Here is a 22,393-nt window from a genome sequence, read left to right as displayed (position 1 = left end):
GAAGGCACCTCAGAAGCACTGAGGAAATTGAATCTGGCCACTCTGAGAATTTAACATTTTTGCCACAGAAAAGGAAGAGAAGAGAGATGCAGTGCTGAAGATGAAGCCTTGGAAGGGCAGGATTGCAGCTCCATCTTGCAGGGTGCCTCTCCCTCCCTGCCACACTGTGACGGATGGAAGTAGTGACATCTAGATGCCAGTGTCACCATGCTGGGGTGATGATGGCCCTGGGCAGCAGCTGTGTGTGCATGAGGGCCAGCCCTGCTGGGGTGCTGCTGGCTTCCCCCCCAGCATTTCGAAAGAGGAAAAAAAACCTATCACATATGTGCCTCGGCTTGTTCTCAGAAATATCTGAATCATTTTGGCTAAAATTTCCCCTCTTTCCTCAGAAAAGTGAAAGCAAACTAGCTACATGGAAAAAAAAAAAAAACCAACACAACAGGAGCACAGTAGCCAAGCCTTATACGCAGCAGAAAACAGGGACATTTTCAGGGAGCCTTAGCACTATGCAACGCTGCCAGCCCTGCCTACATAAGGCACCAAATTCCCATCCTTCCAGTACAGTGCCACTGGGACCAATTGTTTCCCAGCCATGCTGGGCTGGGGGGCCAGGGCTCGGCCCCGCGCCTCCTGCTGCATTGGTGCCAGCCAACACTGCTGCTTCTGCCAGCCCTGCTGCTTTCCAAGCCCTGAACTACTGACAGTGCTTCACTGCAACACTTTATGCATCAGCAATCGTTTGTTTTTACAATTCTGGGTTTTAAGCCACATTGCTACACAGGGAATGGCTGAGGATTTTGCCCTCAGGCCCACTGAACTTGGGGTGGCCTTTATTGCCCCTGAGGAAGAAGTGCTGTGGAACAAGAAAGGCATGAAGGAGGCTGGGACCACAGGAGGGTGCAGGTGTGATGGAGCAGAGAGGGATGAGGGCAGAAGGGCGGGCAGGAGTAGCAGGGAGGGCAGCTGAAAGAGGGGTTCATGTCTAAAGAAAGGAGTGAGACAGGGCAAGGTTGATGGAAGCCGGGAAGCCAGGTCTATGCTGCATGGCAGATGAGGAGCAGAGCTAAGAGCCCTAATCTTAGGCTCATTTGGATCCAAGACCCCCTACGTCCTAATTCTTCTTAGAGAAATTTGAATAAAATCTGGAGTGGGGAGAGCTGCTGAACACACAGGCATGGAAATGTAGGAAACACAGAAACATATGCCATCATTCCATTTTCGCCACACATTTTCAGGTAACATGCACATCACTCAGGAGCAGCATTAGGAACCCTGCATTCCTAGGTAGGCAGGGGATGAGGAGCAGGGAATAACATCCCCTTATTTTTTGACTAAAATCTGTAAAAGATTCCATGCAGGGTCCTCTTTCCATTAGCTCCTTGGAAGAAAAGAAAGTCTGACAAAGTTTCAGGTTGGAAATGTTGCACCAACAGAGAGGAGCTGAGTCACTGAGCTCAAGTGGGATCCTCCTGCCATTCCTTTACTGGCTTCTCTACCCTGGGGCAAGATAGTCTTCATTTACTTTGTCTTGCTTTTTTCTTTTTCCTTTTTTTTTTTTTTGTATCTTTCTTTCTTTTTTTTTTCCCCCTTCTATGGTACTAATGCTTCTGAAAGCAAGTGCCTAAGAGCACTTAAAAGAACCAGGGTACTGCTCTGAAAACTCCCTCTTCCCCACCCGTAGCTTTGTGATGCTTCCCAGAACAGATCTGCAGCATCGTCCATTTCTACACAGGGGTTTGCTATATCCTGTTTGCTGTGCCATAACCTGGCTGGCAACCCACCCAAAAGAAGACACGGAGCTCTGTGCCATGGATCCCCCAGGGCAGGGCCAATTGGATTCTTGCAACTGCCACTTGGTCTCCCCGTGAGCTGCCCTGCTTCCTGCAAACTGAGCAGGCTTCCCAGCACCTCCCTAAAAAGCTCCTTCCCTCCCTTCCACTGCCGTTCTTGCAGTACCAAGACAGAGATCTCTGCTTCAGAAGATTGGCTAAATCTTTCTCCTGCCATGCAGATACTTCCTCCAAACCTGTTCCAGATCCTCACCACAATCCTGGCCAAGCCCATTAGAAATGTGTTGTGTTGACATTCTGCCCTTTATCCACGCTGAGCCCATTGAAACTGAGCATTGCTGCCCCTGCATATGTGCCACTGTCCCACATTTCCTCGATCTGGCATGCTCACCTAGGGTTTGGAGGACAGTATCTGGAAAGTAAGAAGGAATCGCCAGGGCTCAACAGGCCAGAAGGGTTTATCAGCTGCACCCCAAGGACGGATGTACCTGCTGTCCATGCAGCATCCATTCAATATCACCCATTCTACTCCACTTCTCCTGGCTTCTGACCCCCTCAGGCAGCCTCTGCTGACCCAGGATGGCTTTCTGGAGGAGGTACTCCCAGATTTTTTCATCATCCCCACATGGCTCCAACTTTTCCCCCTTTTTCCCACATTTCCTGCTGTTCAGCTCAGCTCCCAGGTGAACATGTCACACTCAATGCCACCACATCACCCCTGAGAGCCGACCTGCTCATCGGCCTAATGGGTTTCCAGGGCGTGGGGGAGAGGGGAGGAGAGTGAGTGGCTGATGCTTCTCAGCCACTCAGCTCAGCCCAGAGCTAACGAGGCATCTCAAAATTAAAAAGTGAACTGCAATCCCCAGCAGGCCTGTCCTCCTTTTGGCATTAGCCAGAGTTCTCATTCTCTTTAAAAAAAAAAAAAAAAAAAAAAAAAAAAAAAGAGGTCTGGGAAACCGTGAGTTGCATTTGGAGCTGTTGATGCACCACATCCCAGGTGCAATGGGGGTGCTGGGACAAGGAGGCCCCTTGAATGGAGACAGCAGCACAAAGGTCTTTGGTGCTGCTGGAAATCCTTTCTTCTCCAGGGAAAGGAGGGAAGCAATATTCTTCACTTTGAGGACAGTCATCTGATTCCTGAACTCTACTGCCTCAAAACCAAGCCTGGCATTATGGATAGACCAGGGTCAGATCATGGTTGGCATAGACTAATGGACCAAGGGTGCGAGGGTGAAAGTGGGGAATGTGTTCCTTTATGCCAGAAGGGAAGAGGAGCTGCTTTGCTCCCATCTCCCTGTCCAATTAGAGACTTTGGTCAGAGCTGTGCCAGCGCCAAGACAGCCTTGTGCTGTTCCTCTTGGGCCATATCTTCAACTAGAACTTACCATTCCACCAAGATGCCATCTTAGCCATTCATAGCTCACCCTAACTGATCTTCTCAGAATGAGAGGCAAGTGGGTGAAGAGTAACCACCTTCTCAAGCAAAGATGGCTTACACCCATCTTGCCCAGCATTGAAGTATGGGCACTGTCCTGGAGAACAGAACAGTCGTCACATCTCCTGGGATCAGAAGCCACTACAGGTTGGATGAGTCTTGGTGTGATCTCTCTAGATTTATCCTAGCAATGGATTTGCCCCAAAATCTCAGAGAGCTGTTGAGCTCTGGAGACAGCTATGGTGCAAGGAGACTTCCACCATTTTTCCTTGGGTGTACAAAGCTAATGACCTCCAGTTTTCAGATCTACCTCTCAATCCATCTTTCCCTTACTTACAGATGCTGCAGAGGCAATTTTTCCACACAGAATCTTATCCTCAAGAGCAGAGGGTCAGACATACTAAGAGTTAGGGTGTCTCTGCACACTGAGCACCAAAGGCACAGTAATGGGTACTGCCAGAGGGGTCTTATGCACTCCCAAGCAGAGAGAAGGGCAAGAGAGAGGTAGCACTGAGACGTGTACCAGAATTAAGTCTACTGCTTTTTTTCTCTTGCTCAGCTTGAGCGAGGAAAATGCATTATGTACTTTGGGAATTCAAGGTAAAATCAAATAAACTGCAATGGTTTCTCAAAAACATCCATTTTACAGTCAGAAAGGAGGCACTGCATGTTCAGCCTAGCCCATGCACTGCGCAGACCTGGTAGTTCCAGTAGCAGCACCTGGACTGAAGGATGGGGTGGCGTGTCCCAGGGACAAGATGGGTGTCCCAGGGACCTGGGAGTGCAGGACCTCTACAGCTCCTCACACCCTTCTGCTCTGTTCCCTCATGCAGCCAGGTCACCTGCTGTTTTACTGTATCATAATAATCTCAGTGGCTTAGGAGATCGTTTTCCTCACCGTTTTTATGTCATCTCTGCAGTTCTCTCCTCCTCATAAAATGTGACTGCGCCAATTCCTCTGATTGGGGCAGGTCAGCTAATAGGGGCATTTCACATTTCCCAGATAGACCTTTAAAACAATCCAGCCATGTCTCACATCTAAAGGAGAGGAGGGAGAAGGAGGAATCCTGCTGTCTTGCATATGCTCACAAAGCTGTACCCCACTGCACTGAAGCGACACCCAGCTGCACCATGGAGGAACAAGCATCGCCCCGTCCCACAGCCCCCACTAGGCCAGTGCCAGCAGCACCTTGTGCTGCTCTGATGTCACCAGGGTGATTCAAAAAAAAAAGAAATCCACAGCAATATTCCCTTACCTATGGTTTCAAGGAGATTTGGATCAAGTTCTGTGGGAGAAAATTCCTCCCTTGCCCTCCTTTGAACTGACTCTGGCATCCCTTTCCCATAAATGAATCTGCTTCCCAGCAGTTGTCTGGAGAACATCTGACCTCCTTGGGCTGAAGCTCCCCCAGTTCTACATTCCTCCTCTTGAGGAGGAACTGGCATTGCCCAGAGAAGACTGAAAACAGCCAAGCGTGGCAGGTGAAGTCAGGAGTGCTCCAACTCCCCCACCTTCTTGGGATGTTCTCTGACCATGTGGTCAGTGGTGGGATCTCTAGTGCTTGCAGCTTCACAACAGATAGACCTCAGCAGTGCCCTGCAGTATGACAATATCCAAGGATTATCTCATACTTCATGTCCACCACAGTGACAAAGAGCAAATCCCTTCCATTCTCCTTTGTGTTCACAGAATACAAGAGAGGAATTTGCAGATCCTTCCATCTCCTACTGAACAACAGTGAGGCCAGAGGCTCTCCAGGTAATATTTTATCCCATATTGTCACTAAGGGGTACAGACAAACTGACAGCCTTGCCAGTGGACATCCCAACCCTCTGCAAGGAAAGCAGCTATAAAATCTGGCACCAGGAGCAGCAGAAGTTATGGAGATATGAACTGTGGTCCATGAGGGAGGAAAGTTCAAGGTAGAGAAAATCCAGAGTGTCTCAGTAAAATGTTCTCAGAAACAACCTACCATGAACAATCCCTGCCTGCAGACAGTGCAAATTCTGGATAGAGTTCCTCTTTTTTCTACACTTTTCATCTCCAGTGGCACTCAGTAATGTTGAATCTGGACCAGGAGAGTTGGCCTGTGCCCTGCAGAGCTCAGCACTCAGTTGAGCCAGGGGCCAAAGCAGGCACTGGGGAGGCCAAGGAGCCAGGGATGGGGAAGGATGAGGAAGAGAAGGGAGGGCAGGGTGGGAGGAGAGGTGGAGGGAAACCATGGAGAAGAAGAAAACATGAGGGAGGAGGCAGGAGGGAGCGTGTTGCAGGATGATGCATGGTGCAGGCAGGGTCCCGTGCTCTGTTCCCCGCAATTGGCTGTCACCATACCTCCAAAGTCAGGCCTGAGGCGGACGTCATAGCCCTTCAGCAGTTTGTCCACAATCTCTTTCACCACAGAAATATTCCCAGTGGATGGGCTGAAATAAAAGGGAGAAAATTCTCGTCATCTTTTGTGCTCCCAGGCCCATGCATGGGGATCCCAACCAGCCAGCACCATCACAGCATCCCTCATATTCCACAGCATCCCACAGGACTTTTTGCATCCCACAGGAAGACACAACCTGAGCTGCCATCCCACAGCCCAGTGTACCCTGGCCAGCAATTCACTTTTCTGGGTACCTTCCCCTGATTTCCCCTGATTTCATGGACTACCATGCTCTGATGTCCCCACTGCACACCTGCCCCCAGCATCCAGCCTGCGCTGCTACAACCCAGTGCAAGCTCTGCTTCCCTGTGTGCATAGATATGTCTTCATGCTGTTAAAGCAGAGGAAAAAGCGGTGTAATAACACACAGCCAATCTTTGCCATGTAAAAATTCGTTTTCTGCCACTCAGCATCACCATGGCTTCTTAGCAACGCGAATCAAGAGGCAGAGCTGGGAGGCAGGGTCCATCTTCTGCTATGTGTGCCAGGGCACGGTGCCCTGCCCTCTGGCCCCCTGACTGCCATGCAGAGCTGCCCTTGCTTCAGCAGTTTAAGCCCCCCCCCCCCCCAGCAACCTCAGTGAGAACAGTGCTCCCTCTAAAAGCAGCCCATGAGGCAAAGCAAAACCAAAGGCAGGAGACCAGAATGCAGAAGATATTAAAAATATTGAGCCTATTCTATGTTGTGGGGCATATAGGTTCTGTCACCTGGAACTCAGCCCCTGCACCACCCTCCATCCCCTGCTCTGCAAGAGAAATAGGGTCCCTGGCAGTAACAAGCACTGCTCCTTGCAGTCACCCACCAGAACAGCATGTCTCCCTGTCAGCACTGCCTCCCACATCCATCTAAGTCAAAGGAAAGCCGCACCATGGCACTACCTCTGCCAGCCATCCTGCGCCTCGCTGGACATCAGTGTCTGTCCTGACATGTCCGTGTGTCTGCACACACACACACAGGGCAGACTCTATAGGGCATGCATGGCCTTCTGCATGGGCACACGGGCATGCAAACACATCAAAGCACTGGAGCTCAAGGCTACAGCTGTGACAGATGTGCACAAATGCATGCATATGTGTCTACATGCTGGGGACTACAGGTGCCCTGTTGGGTTGTGAGGACAAGCTGGGGTGTGGACACGATTTATGCAGGTGCACAGAAGCAGGAATTGATGGGTACCATGAGCTGGGGCCAGGTTCTCAGTACAGGAGTGGGTGGAGGCATGTGGGACTGGCAGGACTGGGCGTGCAGTGAGGCTGTGGATGTGCAGGGATCTCTCAGCCAAATAGTGATGTGCAGTGCAAGCCAGCACACCTTGCTGGCCCAGCTTTGGTGCAGACACAAACCCTTCAGCATTTGTGCCAGGGTTGTGACTGAGCTGCACTCCTGGCGGGGCACTTTACAAAGATTTTTCCTTGGAGAGCATTGTTTTAATCACTGTAAAAAGGCCAGAGAGGTGCATGCAGGTGGATGTCTTCACAGCACTGTGCCTGTGCTTGCAAAGGTGTTCACACCTGTGGATTTCTATGCAGGTATGCAAGTTTTCGCCATGCACTTTTGTATTCACTGTGTTAGTGTCCATAGGCATTTTTCATTTCTAGATAGTCACTATGGGCACAAAGATTTTTATGTTCATAGATCTCCATATTCAACATATAAACATAGTATGCATTTCTCAGGGGCTAGGCACTTCTGCCTCACACAGGACACGAGCTCAGAATTATGATTCTTTGATATGGGCAAAGAAACCAAAGCAGAGAAAGCAACCAATGTGTCAGGGGCCATGAGGTAAGGGGCAGAGGGGAGAAAGGGATAGAGGGACTTGTTCCTCCCCATCAGTTGGCCCCATGAGGGCAGAACCTGGCACTGTGATCAAGGGCACAGTTTCTTGTCTGTCAGTGCTCTTTTTGATCCCAAAAGCCACTTCCCTCATGCTGAGCAGGCAAGTTGTGCATTTGCCCAGCTGTGGGCGAGCAGCTGCATGTCAGTGCTATTCCTGGCAAATGTGGGTCTGCATCCGCCGAGGGAGCACATCCATCCAGCCTGTGAGCTGAATTTGTGAATACCATGTCCCTGGCTGTGTGGGCGTGCATGTGCTTCACATACACACACACACTTGCAGCCAAACATCCACATATATGCGCACTGTGCTGTTGGAAGGGATGAGTGGGAGTAGCTGGAGGCATGTGCACATGGGAGAGCAGTTTGTCCCCAGAAGGTGCAGGGATGTGCATTGAGACTGTAGGTGAATGTCTGTCTGGGACATAAGCAGAAGAAATATACAAATAAATACACATGCAAGGACATGTCTGAGCACAGGCTGCTGATGTGAGCACTGCTCTTTACACATTTGCTTCTAAGCATGTCTGTGTATGTGTCCATACACATTAGAATCATGCACAAATAGTGTGCAGAAGGTGGGCACGACTCTGCGCATGTGCATGCTTATAACTATGGGAACATAAATCTTTGTGTATACAGATATGCAAGCCTATGCATGGAGCTGCATATGTGTGATGGGAATGCTCTGTTAGCGTGCATGGCTGAGCATAGTAATGCCTCAGCTCCCACCGCAGCACACAGGTACAAACCCACCTGCCTGCATCTGTCAAAAGAAGGGTGAGGAGGAGCAGTCAGAGGGCTCCTGTGTGTGCAGGCAGCAGGAACGCCTGTGTCAGAGCAAACAGGTGTGCTCTGTACACCTTGTCCAGGCTGGATGGGTGCCTGTTCCTCTGGCTGCTGGGATTGCTCAGAGTGCTCAAGGCATGCACCAGGAATAGCTGCAGCCTGGGCACGCAGGGAAGCAGTGCAAACACTGACATGGCTACACACAGAGCAGGTAAACCGTGCTGTGCTGTCCGTGTGTTGCCATGCACATGTGTGCAGCCAATCAGCACAGATGGATGCGTGCATGCAGGGCTGTATCTGAGCCGGTTGCACCCCCAGATGATTATGTGGCATGCCATAAATCTGCGTGTAGGCACAGACGTAGGCATTGCCTCCTGTGCACTGCGGAGCTGGGCTCTGCTAATGGCACAGCACGCCTGGATGTGATGTGGCTGCGTGTGCACCGTGTGTGTGCAACACAGGCATGGCCAAGGCAGCCCTGTGCCGGGTGCGTATGCACGCAGCTTGGCTCCCATGGACACCATATTTCCCAGCAAAATGCTTCATTTTCTTGTTTTCCCCCCAGGTTGAGCAGGAAAAGGGGGAAGGGGGGGGGGGAAGGGGGGGGAATGTGCTGCAAGTGGGCTGCGAGGTGGGCTCTGTCTGCAGCACATCGCATGTATGAGCATCCCTCCTCCCCCTGTCATGACACGGGCTGGGGAATAACAACAACAGGCGGCGGGGGAAGCAATTTGGGGAAAGAACCCCCTCCCCTTTCCCACACGCAGATTGATGGAGAAAATCCCAAAGAAAACAAACAAGCCCTGTATCAGCACCCCAGTCCCTGCAGCCTGGGATCGCAATCCTTACCTTTGCGCACAGCAGGCGACACAAAGAGCTGCTAAAGCAGAGACAATTCCACTCAATCTGTCTGCCTGAAATGTCCACATTTCCACAAAGACGAAGGATGAAAAAAAAATCTTTGGAGGGGAGGGGAAAGAAGGATGGATCTCCTGAAATCCCCCTCCAAAGAAAGGGGGGGAGGGAAAAAGAAACCGACCCCCCCCAGTCAGTTATTTCCTGGAGAAAAAGAATAATGAGAAAAACTAAAAAATGTGGGGGAAAAATATCCCCCCCCCCTCCTTCAGTGCCAGTCAAAGAATTCGTTTCTTCTTCCTTTCAGCATCCTTTCAACAAGAGACATCCTCTGGCAATGGAGAAAATCCCAAGAGAAAGAAAAATAAAATGCCCCAAAATGAGCTTAGCAAAATGTGAAATCGAATCTCACAGGTATGCAGAGAAGAAGGAGAAGAAGGAAAAAAAAAAAAAAAAAAGAAAAAAAAAAAGAAAGAAAAAAAAAAAGAAAAAAAAAGAAGAACTCAGTGTCCCTTGAGCACTCCACTTGGATTATTTTTCCTCCTGCTCTTTTGCCATCCGGTTCTGCAGATGTTGCATGGCTCCTGCTACCCACCTTCAGAGAAGAGGAGGAGGAGAAAGAGAGTGGTGTGTGTGTCTGTGTGTGTGTGAGGGGGGAGGTGTGAGTTATCGAGCAATACAATTTTATTCTGGATTTTATCTACCTGCTCCCCCCTCCCTCTTTATTTTCCGAGGGGGAAGGGGAAGCAGTGCCACCCCACTCTGCTGTTATTCTATTTTATGGCAAGCTCAGACTCATCACTTGGATGGTTTGGGGCTTCTCTGAAAGGGTTAAAAAAAAAAAAAAAGAAAAAGGGAAAAACAAATGCAACCCGGTAAATAAATAAATACATATATGCATGTGTAAAAAATAAATAAATCCCTGTCTGTGGAAGGAGCCACTCTCTGAGGGAGGCTGGATGTCTCCCTAGTGCTGTTGCCGCAGCTCCTGTGGAGTTTTGCTGCTCATTGCAAAGTCAGAAGAGGAGGGGAGGAGAGAGGGAGTTTGGGGATGGGGAGGGGGACTCTCCGGGCAAACTGCGATCCTGACGTCATGGCTGACAGCATTAACCCCTGCTGGCTTGCAGAGGGGAGGGTTTTGCTTATTTCTGGGGAGGTGGGAGCAGGGGAGAGGATGGAGTGGTAGGCAGGGGGATGCGCTTGGACAAGAGCGGCTGAGCTACAGGAGTTGATGGTTGCAGAGGGTGTCTGAAATAGTGTGATCAGTGGAGGCTGGACTTCTTCCTCCAGACACAGAGATAAAGGAGAAGGTGATCTGCTGGAAGTCCTTCCATGCCACAGAGCAGAGGGTGGCCTGGTGGCCTCCTGGGGAGCTGGGGAAGACCTTCTGAGGTCTGGTGGGGCTGGGGGCCTTTCCAGGCCAGGTAAGCCCAGGTCAGTGGGGATGCTCAGCTTTCCCCAGGGGGTGTTGTCCTGTGGGCGTAACAAAGTTTGGGAAAGGGAGACAAAACTGCCAGAAACACTGCTGAGGATCAGCTGCTGATGCTACAGTTTTATCCACTGAAATGGTAACAGTCAATGAAATCTTCAGTCACAATCTCCTGTGTATCAGCTTCTGATCTTTATCTTAAAAAAGTAATATAATTAAGGAGCTCTACCTCTCTAGATCAGGCATGGAGTGATGGATTTCCATGGAGGAATTTTTCTTAGGAAGAAGGAGAGCTACAGTCAGCACAGAGCAGGGGTGGTCCCATCCAAGCCCTCCCAGCAGCACCATCCGGGCAGGGGATGCAGGGGGGTAGCAGACCTTGAAGCAAGGTTCTCCCTTCCTCTTGCACCCCACTAGCTCTGACTAACACCTGTGTGTGGGTGCTCTCCAAAGCCCTCTGGGTGGCAGCTGGGCAACACCCTCATCTGTGGGTTGTCAGTCCTTGAACCTGGAGAGCATCTCTGAGCTGCCCTTCTGCTCCACTGCAGCTACCAACCCATTGGGGCTGTCCTTCTGCAAGCCCTTAGGAAGAGAAGCAACCCAAACTGATGTCACAGTTGGGACCATCTTCCCTGGGCAGCTCGTGTCACAGCAGGGAGGTCCTGGGGGCAGCCAGCATGGAAGGCAAAGGGGGAAAAGGGGGATCCAGAAAGGTTTTGCATCCACACCAAGGGTATGAAAGGATGGGAGGGGAAAAGGTATCACAACAACTGCTGAGGCTAATGAAAATGAGCCCTCCTCATATCTCATGATATTCATGGCCTGGGGGCTCTTCCAAAGGAATAGGGTTTCCCTGTATTCTTGTTACAGAGAAGGGACCGGCCCAGCAGGTCTGAGCTTGTGCTTTGTCAGGTTCAGCCTTTAGCCAAAGATCAGCCACTTCCACCATTTCCACGTGGCAGGTTGTCTTCTCTGTGGTTGCTCATGCTCCATATGGAGTGCCTCGCCCTGTGGTGAAGGGCACAGGTATTGCTGGCATGATATCAGGATTCCCATGTGATGTTTCCCCATGTGCAAATGTACCACCAGGAGCCTGGAGTGTGGGAGACGCAGCTCCAGCTCCTCTCAGTGCTTGCTGTCACACAGGTGTGGTATTAACCCCATCCACTGCTGCAGCAGTGCACAGGTCTCCTGGCAGCAGCACGTTTCTGAAGCACTTGTTCTGAATTAAGCTGTTGGGTACCAGAGAGGAGCTACTGGGAGAGATGAGAAGCCTTTGCCTCTCTCAAAGCTCTGGACACCAAAGGTCCCATTTAGCCCCACTATGGGCCACTCCACTCCTTCCTTCTCTGGTCCATTAGCAGTGTTCCAGCCCACCAAATGTGATTGCATGTTACTGGCAAAAAGGTAAGTGGAAAGCAAATGTCAGGGGCATACATGAAGGGGAAAAATTATGCTCACAAATGGTGACATTTGTGCTTGCAAGTTCACCCAGTCGGGAGCAGAAACCGTATCACATGAATTATCTGACCATTCAGCCACAACATGGAGCTTGGGAAAGCCAATTGCTTAGCAGCAAATGCATTCAAAGACACCATTGTGCGCTCTTGAATAATCTACCTGAAGCCATGTTCACGAATAAATGAATGCTCTGGAATTAGTCACCCATCTCTGCTGAGTCTCATTAAGGCTGATGCACATTTCATGCAGGAAGATGCTTGCTGAGGAGTTTGTTTCTTCCACAGATGACAGGCAGCCTTGAGACCCCCAGAGCCGGGTCTTCCTCCCCTCCTCAGGGGCTGTCTGCTCTCTAGAGAGAGCCCCAAAGTGTTTATTTCTGAAGTTCATGTTCTGAGTAAAAAAAGAGTCACTGGAGGCTGCCGGAGTTGGCACGCTGTGACTGCAATCATCCTGAAGAGGCCATGGAGGAATTTGTTCACGGCTGTCCGCTGTCCTCTGTTATTAAATCACTCATTTTAACTATCCTCCTACTTGTTGCTCCGCTGCAAGCTCTACACCATAACCTTTTTCTCCTGTGCACACCCCTGTCTCCAAGTCCCACAGTCACAGTGTGACAGCACTGTGCCAAAAGTATCTACAGATCATGGCTTCTGGACTATAGCTACCATGGTGCATGGTGTCCAATGGTTCAGCACTTACTAATTGTTCATCTGTCTGCTACCTCCATCTTTGGGTTTGTGACATGGAGGGAGAAATCAGTCCTGAGGGGTCTGCACAAGTAAAGAAGTAAAGCAGTGAATCAGATTACATCTACCTTTCTGTAGAAACAGGGAAAGAAAGAGAAAGGAGGGCTTTGCCAGCATCAGGGCACATTTCAAACCTCTTGTCCAAGCACACAGATGCATCTAGCAAATGGAGCTTGGAGAGATATTTCTGTAGAAAGTATCCCACATCAGTAAATACCATAATTAGAACTAGCACTAGGGAGCATCCAAAATAAATCTCTACCAGTACCACTTAGCTGTGTCACCTCTGGCCCTGAGGAGCTGTTGTGGCAGGGGGAACAAGGAGCTCTTTCCTTGTCATCAGGGTGGAAAATCTTACTGGTCTCCATGCACTGCTGACAGGAGGGGACAGGGCTGGCTCTTCTGTCAAACCAGCAGCTCCCAAAGAACACGGTTATTCTTATCAACAACAGAAATAAGAAAACCAAACCCAATCAAAGACAACAACAAAAAAAAACAAGAATCAAAACAAGAGAAGAGAAAGCAAAGCAAATTGGACACTAAACCAGAAGTGCTACTGATCTTCCTGCACAGAAGACAAAAAACACCCCGCAAATACACGAAGTGTACTTTGTGATGTGGAAATAGGGAAGGGCAGAGGCAAGGGAATGTTTCCTACCTTGTGTAGGACATGGCCTTTTCTTCCTGCACTTGCTGCAGCTGCACCTAGGCCTGGTCTCAACAAGACAGAAACCTTTGGCGGTTACATCTTACAGGTTCCTAGCAGTTTTCTTCAAGACCTTCCACAGGACAAAGTTTCTACCAGCAATTACAGTGCCACGTAATCACCTTTGTGCATCAGCCCTGGATGAGAAGACCACCAGTACTGATGTAGCTGACAGACATCAACAACTGCTTGAACAGCTGGGAGCATCATTTTTTGGCAACTCTGTGTCCTTTAAGCCACAAATCCCACCTCACTTCAGCCCCAAAAGCATGGACACACCATATGCTAGATGCTGTATATTTCTAAGGAAATATCCCAAAGGCATAGTCTATATCCAGGGTTCTCCATCTTTGCTGAGTTAAAGATCCTTCATCTTGCACTTCTGCAAGATAGTGCAGAATTCTCAAGAGCGAGCGGAAATGTTTGCTATTTTTAGGAACTGTGAATGGGTGAACTGGTGAGCTGAGCTTTGCATGCAGCAGTGCATCTTGCCTGTGCTCAAATCTCTTTTACCAGAGATGGAAACTGTGGTGGGAAGGATGAATGAATTCTCAATGGAGGTGAGTTCACACGCTGCCTCCCATTTCAGCCATCCTTTATTACAAGCCTGCAGACCAGTCTAGTTTGAGCTTTTATTTGTTTGAAAAACGGTACAGCCAAGTGGAGGTCCTTCAATTATGGTTGCCAAAGTGCTGGGATGGTTGTAGTTATTGAGAAGTTTTAGCTCTACATCTACGGTGAAAGAACAGCCCTATGCATGGCAGACTGCCCAAGCCACAGCCTCTCCTGCCATGCCTGCTCCATGGTGAAGGCCTACTCAGGTTTGAACTTAGCAAATCAATGGCCCCACATTTAATTTCTCTTCACATTTCCACGACTGCAGTTAGGAACAGTAGTGATGCCCTTTGGGACTGGCATTTTTGACTGTGTTACGACTGGCAGTGCAAAGGGCCCAAGGCAAGGACAAGGAGCTCCAGCCCATGCAGACAGTTAAGAAGTGCCAAAAAAGAACCCATCTCCAAACTGATTATTGCTAAGGGTGGAGATCTTCTGCGAATGTCTCTCATGAGACTCCCCAGTTTCAGGTGCTATGGTACCCCTCAGTGCTATGGATATTCCTTCCCATTTAAGCTGACAGACAATTCTCCTTCAGAATCAAGCCTCCTAGCTGCAGTCTTAGAGAGACAACAGAAAGTGCTGGGACTGGTGGTGAGGAGGACTGCAAGGATCCCTCAATAAGCTTTCTGATGACACCATGTTGGGAGAAAGTGTTGATCTGCTTGATGGTGGTGGAGTGAACATCCCTGGAGGTGATCAAGAAAGGGGCAGATGTGACACTAAGGGACACGGTATAGTGGGCATGGTGGGGATGAGTTGACAGTTGGACTAGATGATCTTAGTGGTCTTTTCCAACCTTAATAACAGTATGATTCCATGACCTAGATTTAAAAAGTGCCTCTGAACTCCATAGGATGGCTTCAGCAACTTTTTCCTCCTCTATCCATGCCAATTTCTTGCTTTAAGATCAGTTGAGAACAATCACCACGGAGGAAGGAAAAGACAATAAATCCAGAACCTCGGTCCCACTGGCCACAGAAGCAGGGAGTTTCTAGAGCAAACCGTGAAGCTGTCTCCTCCAACTTAAATGTTGATGGGCTGAAGCCAAAGCAATAGGACAGATTGTTCTTGCACTTTGCAGGTGTAGTGGAAATGCTAAGTCATTGAATTAGTGACTGAGCACCTGGGGGGAAGGCAGGGCAGGTGCAGGGGAGTTCAGGTGCATGCAATCTACCTGAGTGACCAGAAGGGTGGAGCCAGGATCCATCCCTTCCCAGTCCTCATTTAAGGGTTGGCAATGGAGGTAAGCATTTCTTGTTGAGATCTCTCTGCTTCTGAGGCTTTTCAAAGGTAAGCAGCTTCTTCCCTTTATTTTTGTGCCTGTGGCTTTTGCATTTGAGTAAATTGTCACTTGCTGCAGCCTGGGATTTTGCTGCTCTGCTGTCATTGCTGTGCTTTCCATTGTGTTACAGCAGGGTACCCATTTCCCCTATTAGCCTGATGTTGATTAAGTCCACATCTACTTCAGCTCAGGCACATAGAACTCTGTATTTTATCCCAAGACAAAGCTCATGATGGTCTCCTTCATGGTCTGGAACAACCTCAGCCGGGATATCCTGTTTGTTCCTGTACCTATAAATGCTCTCTAGCTCTTATGTTTTCAGTCATTTCTTATGCTAGAGCCCAGCATGGAGCTAAGGCCTCAGGAAGGGCTGGCTGGACCACAAGTTTGAGGTTTGTTTGTAAGCACTGACCATACATACAGGGCTTGTAAGGGTCATCCAGGCTCAATCATATTCTGGAAATAACAGAAAAAGATGATCTTTACTGTCACAGTGTGGAGAACAATGGTGAGTGATAATATCACAGAGGGCACACGCAGAAGGTGTCTGAGTAAGAGCCTTACTAAAGAGAGCATCACAAAGACTGAGAGCTTCAGAATGACAACTAAATTCATAAAGTCTCCTGGCTGGAAGATGACAGACACTGGTGTTACACACACCAAGGTGCCTATCTTGCCTTTCTAATCTGAGCAGAGATAAGAGATAACATAAAACTGCTCTCAAACTTTCCAAGACTGTAGAAGGAACAACCCTACTCCTTTGTGTGTCGTAAATTTCTGTTTTTATTTTTCAAGTGGGAAATTGAGGCAGATATGTGCTTCCTCCATGACTGCTCCTGACTGGAATGGGGACTCTGTAAAATGTTCTCACTGGGCACATGATGTGTGCTCCTCGTTAACTCAGTGTTTTATGTGAGATAATATTCATATGTGCTTTCCCATGGCCTTCAGCCACTCTAGTGGTTCCAGAGGGCTTTGTCTGATGGCTCTAAAACAGGTGGCTGAGATTGAGTGACTTTTATGACCTGAGAAGGGTGATAATGGTGCCAAAACTTGCTCTCAGGAGTGTTATATTGCTGTCATGAAATGCAATTTGTACATTATAGGATGGAAGACAGTGCAACATGTATCTTGGTTCTGAAATAGGACTGACAGTCCATCAGTCTGCTGACAGCTAATAAGCTCTGGTCATGCCTCAACTTCTAAGTCATTGAAGCATTCACTTTGCAACCATGAAAGCAAAACACCTGTGTAAGCCCCATATTTATGTGCTAGGTGTGCCTCTGCCATGGAAAACAGCATAGATGGGTTCTGCGTTCCTTCATACTGGTGAGAAACAGCCCAGAGTAGAACTAGATTATTCTGGATTTGCACCAAGCACAGCAAATAGTGGCAGCTGGGGCACCTCACTGTCTTGGCTGCACCAATCCAATGTCTATGAGGTTCCTCTCCGGCTGAGCAAGAGGAGAATTCCCTGTATATACACTTCATTTTGGAGATTGAAAGTAAGATGTGTGTGACGCTGTGTTGCCTGGCAACAGGCTGGGAGTGATGGAACACAGGGCAGATCTTACTGGGGGCTGTGCTGGAGAGGAGCATCTCCAGCCTGTGCATGTGGTAGAGGGAAGGGATGAGTGCTTCAGCAGATAGGAATGTGCTTGGAGCAAGGTAGACACAAAAGTGTGGGAAGGACCATGGGGGAGATGGAAGTCCAATTGAAGAAGAAAAGAGAAGACAGTCCCCTCTGGTGGGGGGTAGAAGGTGGAAGAGGTGCTGAGCTGTGAGGGCTCATGGCCATCATCTTCCAGGGAGTGGCTGTATTCTCTCTTCAGATGTGTTGTGGCTTCAATCCAAAGAACAGCAGGAAGAGGCAGTTTTCCTCTGAATTGTGTCTGTTCTCCTGTAAGGAAGTCATATATTCCTGATGCTCTTGTGATCCCTGGATGCTCTACACAGGTTTCAAAGTTGATTGCAGTGACTTTCTGAGTGACAAGCATCCACACAAGGCTTCCCTGGGAATAACAGCACCTCTCTGACCAGTCTCAAAATGATCCCAGACCAGCTGTCCTGAGGGACCACGCTCAGCTTAACAGGTCAGTTTGGTCAACACAGCAAGAATTTGTCCTTCATTTCCTTTACTTTAAATCGCTTTGAAATTGCAATTGGGGGGGGGGGGGAATTATGTAGGACTGGGGGAAACAGACATGAAAAGCAATTAGTTTCCATCCACAAGAAATGTTCTTAGTCTGGGTATCCCCCCTCAAAGCCACAGGTCTCCCTGGAACTCTACCCTCCCATTTGCACCCACAAGGAATTTTGGCTGTGCTCTCTGAACAAAGAAAGGAGGGGACTCTGTGCCCTGGCTTGGATGCAGGTGAGGGAGACATGCAGGGCAATGGCAGGCCTTAGGGAAGACCCCAGGGAGATCACTTCCCCTACTGTTAGAGCAGTGCCAGCTCCTCTTTCACTGGGAATCCTTCCTGGTAGGTCCCTCTTTCCCCACTGCTGACCCCACCAGGCAGAGGACTCCCCTATCAGGAGCACGGCACATTGAGTCCTGGCTGCAGACCTCCACCCCCAATGAAATTTTTGGGGATGATGTATTGTCCTATGCACAAATTTTCCCTATCTCCTGCTTTTATTTTAGTCCGTTTGCAGCACTGATTTGGGCAGGAGATAGAGCTCTGCATCTGTCCCAGCTGCCATGCAGGACAGTCTCTATACACAAGGATGTCAGCCGACCTTCTGGCTGCTCACTGCCTTTTCCTTTTGTTTTTTTCCAATAAGCACACCATCTCGCAGTGTTCTCAAGAGGAAGCTTTCATCCACTCTGCCTCTGGGACACACAAAACAAGCTATCGTGTTTGCACTCACACAGCAAGCCAGTAGCAGCGATGCAATAGACTGTGGTTTCCCTGAACTCTGGTCTGCAGTCTTAATTATTAAGATAAACCTTTTAGCTCAGTTCTTTCCATCTTGATACTTCTCCATCTTGACTGAAAGCAGCTTTGTAACAGGACTGCCACCTACCTGGCAAGGAACTCCAAAACTTGTCCTTGATTTATCCCAAGTTAGGAAGAAAAGCAAAAATACTTTTCCTGACTACAGCTACTTCTGAGATGTGCAGGACAAAGTTTTGTTTTGCCTTTCTTGTAGTTTCCAATATCATATGATACTATATTTAAACTGACAGGGACTGTGATACTTATCAGAACAAAATCTATCCATGTCCTCCATGTAGGGCACAGCATGGAGGAGCTGTGAATACTTTCTCAGCCTTCCTCCTGCCAGGCCTCTCACTCCGCTGCCCTTTTCTTGGGCAGGAAAATCTTTTCCTGGGAGGAACTGTCTATCATGGGAGCGATAGCAGAAACATCTGATTTCCACCAGCCAAAACCTCCTGCTGCAGCTCACACCAGCTTAAAATGTGTGCAAAGTTAACACTTAAGTAGCGTGTTAACCTTGCTTTATGCTGGTGCCAGCTGTTGCAGAAGGTAACATAAAGTGAGTTGAAGCTAACACAAGAGCTTTGGGAAAGCTATTGACTTAAATTTAGGCTGTATCTGGCACGTTTTGAACAAAGCCATGGTAGAGGAGCACAAGTTTTCTCAGTTTATGCTCATTCTTTCTCCACCAAGGTAGAGAATTATTATGGAAAGGATTATTTCTATTCAGGTTCCCAATTGAAGCTTTCTTTGCTCACCAAATCTATTGGGGGGGAAATGTTTTCATCTAAAAGAAGCCCATGGGGAAAATTAAGTTTTCCAAGGAAACTGCAGGGAAGCAGGAGAACAAAGCAGCTGGAAATGGAGCTGAAAAACATTCTTGTGATGCTGGTGGAATACAAACCTCCTCTGGGAGGGAAAGGCAGTTTCCTATGTGAATGGGAACAGCAGTGGCCACAGTGCTCAGCATCTTTGGTGTCCATACAGGCAAGGAGCAGCCCAAGTGAGTATGACTGCAGGCTCTGCTGTGCTGGGACCAGCAAGTAATGGCTGGGTTAGCAGTGGGTGACCACAATGGGCTCTGTCTGGTTGGTGCTTCCATAAGCTGATGTTTGAACCTGTTCCTGGGAACTTCACCTTTCCCTTTTACTTCCTTCCGACCCTCATTTGAAAATCAAAGGGCTATAGAAGGTGGCCTAGGCTCACAAATCCTACAAGGTTCACAGCTGAAACAGAACCCAGACCTTCTTCTCTTCCCTCCTTCCCTTTCCCTTCAGTCCTGCTGCCAGCTTGCTGCACCTATTTGCATCCCCAGAGCCCTGTTTCTCTTCTCTGTCAGTTTGGTGCACCCTCAGCCTTCCCTCTTCAGTCCCTGAGATCTCTCCAGAGCCAGCAGCCCAGCATTGTCCACACTGAGGTGATGTAACCTGTATTTCTGCTACTACTTTCTTCCAAACTCTGCTGTCTAAAGCCAGGGCCACTTTTCTTTCACATTTGGAGAGAGCAATGCACTTTGCTAATGTAACCTTAAGTGACATCTGAGCTGGATGTGTGTCCCCAAGGCACAGAGGGCTTGGCCAGTAAATTGTCTAGTCTGCCAGCCCACTCCCACCATGCCTGCCTATGAACACCTCCAGGGACACTGGCTCTACCACTTTCCTGAGCAGTCAATGCTTTATCACTCTTTCAGAGAGAAAATTTTCCTAATATCCAATCTGAATATCCCCTGGTGCAACTTCAGGCCATCACCTCTTTGTTCTACCGCTAGTTACCTGGGGAAAGAGACAACCCTCACCTTGCTACAACCTCCTTCCAGGTAGTTGTACAGAGCAATAAGGTCTCCTCTGAACACTGCTTACAAGGGAGCTCTGGAGATCACATAGTCCAACCTCCCATTCCCTTGCAAGTAATCCATATCTTGTAAGAATCAGAGCCCTGATCTAAGGGGATTCACCTCTTCTCAGTTAAGCGCTGTCTGCTAGCGTGCTCTCAATTTCTCTTCCATCGTGAGTCCTATGGCCCCTCCCCAAATTGTCACAAGGACATTCCTCCCTCCAGAGAGGACAGCCTGGAGTGTGCTGGGGACTAGCTGACAGAGCACTGCTTCCCCCTCCTCAGCTCCCTGGCAGAGGATGTTATCTCCTGATGCAGACTCAGATCTACAGCTGCAGTCCTCCTACCAGCATCTTCACCCTGATGGAAAAAAGCAAAGATCATCAAACTTTCTGTTTCCTGAGTGGCCCTGCAGGACATCTGCTTGGCAAGTTTTAAACACACTCTAAAAGACCCCTATGCTGGCACAGGGCCCCTCAGCTGCCCCGCACTGTAGGCTCTCTCCACCCCAGCCCTGCATGCTCCCTCCAGCTCTGCCTGCTCCACAACAGCAGTGAGGGCAGGGAGTTGGTGTGATGTTGCAGGGAGCGAAGAATTGTTTGCTTTGCTGTATCTGATTCACAATGGAAGTGCAGGGGTCAGGAGAAGGCTGTTTATCATGCGAAGGTGTCCTGATTAAGTCAAGCACTGATGATGACATCTTAAAGGAGCAGATGAGAGGTAGATGATCACCTGGGACTGGAAGATCCGGGGAAAAAACAACCCCAAAATCCCCTGGTGAGGGGTCAGCATTGGTTGGGCACACTGCCAGCCCGTGGTCCCCAGGAAAGCAGAGCATTCTTTCACGATGCGGGGATGACAGCCTCTGTTGGCATGGCAACGTGGGATGCTGCAGTGGGGATGGCCGGGCAGGAGTTTGCAGTTGGCAGAACGGGGAAATGTTTGATAGATTAAAAAACCACCAGCCGCACGCCATCGTCCTCCCTCACTCGCTCCACCTTGTGCTGCCAAGTTGAATAACTATGTTATTTTGGTGGGAGAAAAACAGCATAATCTGAGCCCAGGCTGTCAGGGAGGAGGAAGAGAGAGCATTTTCTTCTGATATCCTCCCTTCTCCCTCTTTTCCTTCCCAGCACCTCCTTTGGGGAAGCAAAGCCAAGCAGTGAAGAAGGATCTAGTGTATAAGTGGGAGACCAGGCTCTGTTTGGGCTGTGGTATCCCACAGATCTCATCATCACCCTGCACAGCTTTCACATCCTTGCTGCAGGTTGCACACTAAATTATATTTAAAAAAAAAAACAAAAAAGTTCAAGCATGAGGTAATACTCGTTCACTTAGAAAGCCTGAGGAAACACAAGAGCGAAGAAGTAGAGGGGTTAAAAAGCAGGTCTGTTTGCATGGCCAAACCTTCACTGCTTCCATGCAGAATCTCTGAAGTACTGGTGAGGACACCAGGGTTTTCTGCAATTGGCAGTTGCAGGGCTCCCTGCTCCCTCTCTGGATGTGATGTGACTCACAGGGGTTTGCCCATGCACCCTGAGCAGGAGGGTGTGTGTTAACCTCAGGCACAAAATTTAGGATAATTTCACATTATTTTGGATAATGCAGGCTAAATATTTTGCGGTCTTTAGTTCAAGTATCTCAAAGGGATGTTCTGCTTTCCCCCTGGCTGGGTCCTCAGATTGGTCCAGGTTGCACTTCAGGTCTCTTGCAAAAGTTCGGTGAGGTTTCCCTCCATCTTCTGAGCACCACCTGACGTTCTGAACAGCTCTGCAAGGCTTTCACTTCGCACCTGCACTTTGCACATTGCTGCTTCCTGAACCACAATAGCATAAACCGAGTGATGACAAAAGGAAAAGTAATCTGTGACAGCAAAAAAACCCACAACCTCAGGACAGAGCAGTCTCTGGGGAGTTTTGTCTCATGATGTGGAAGCTGTGCCAGGATCACAAGTGCACCACCAGACACTGACTGCTCCAGCCAGCTTCACCTGGGACATCCTCACCCACTCACACCACCCATTGGGCCATGGCTCCATTTAAGCTCAGGCTCACGCACCCACCCTTTGCTTTGGGCTGTGCTGTAGCTATCTCTGAATATATCTCTTAGATGGTACCTAGATGTGCTTTGCAATCTTGTCTCTAGCTGGGCTTTCTGGTTCTCATTCATGACAACAGGTGGGGTAGTGCTCAGGTACAATGGGGCTGTACACCCTGGTCTCTTTGGTTCTGGTCTTATC

The 22,393-nt window shown here is 49.0% G+C and overlaps 2 protein-coding genes across 5 annotated transcripts in view; one reads left to right on the top strand and one right to left on the bottom strand.

Annotated features, from left to right (window-relative positions):
• LOC116229698 (gamma-aminobutyric acid receptor subunit beta-4) overlaps nucleotides 1-9,279 on the bottom strand; it is a 65,544-nt gene extending 56,265 nt beyond the window's left edge. For both annotated transcript variants that reach the window (XM_031594352.2, XM_090150219.1), the window contains exons 1-2: nucleotides 9,129-9,279; nucleotides 5,558-5,646 (exon numbers count right to left, since the gene is read on the bottom strand). In XM_031594352.2, the coding sequence (XP_031450212.2) occupies nucleotides 5,558-5,646; nucleotides 9,129-9,208 (169 nt within the window). In that variant the 5' untranslated portion in view covers nucleotides 9,209-9,279. The remainder of the gene's footprint in view (nucleotides 1-5,557; nucleotides 5,647-9,128) is intronic.
• Nucleotides 9,280-16,376: 7,097 nt separating this feature from the next.
• LOC116229699 (gamma-aminobutyric acid receptor subunit alpha-3-like) overlaps nucleotides 16,377-22,393 on the top strand; it is an 87,940-nt gene continuing 81,923 nt past the window's right edge. For 2 of the 3 annotated variants that reach the window (XM_090150213.1, XM_090150212.1), the window contains exon 1: nucleotides 16,384-17,469. The gene's annotated coding sequence lies outside the window, so the exon portion shown is untranslated. Of the gene's footprint in view, nucleotides 17,470-22,393 lie in introns of all 3 variants that reach the window. The other variant, XM_090150218.1, reaches the window with a different exon arrangement.

Source organism: Phasianus colchicus, chromosome 14 (genome assembly GCF_987193195.1).
Source record: "Phasianus colchicus chromosome 14, bPhaCol1.hap1.1, whole genome shotgun sequence".
NCBI lineage: Eukaryota > Metazoa > Chordata > Aves > Galliformes > Phasianidae > Phasianus > Phasianus colchicus.
Note: the sequence above shows the minus strand (reverse complement) of the source record. Positions and strands in the feature narration are given on the sequence as shown.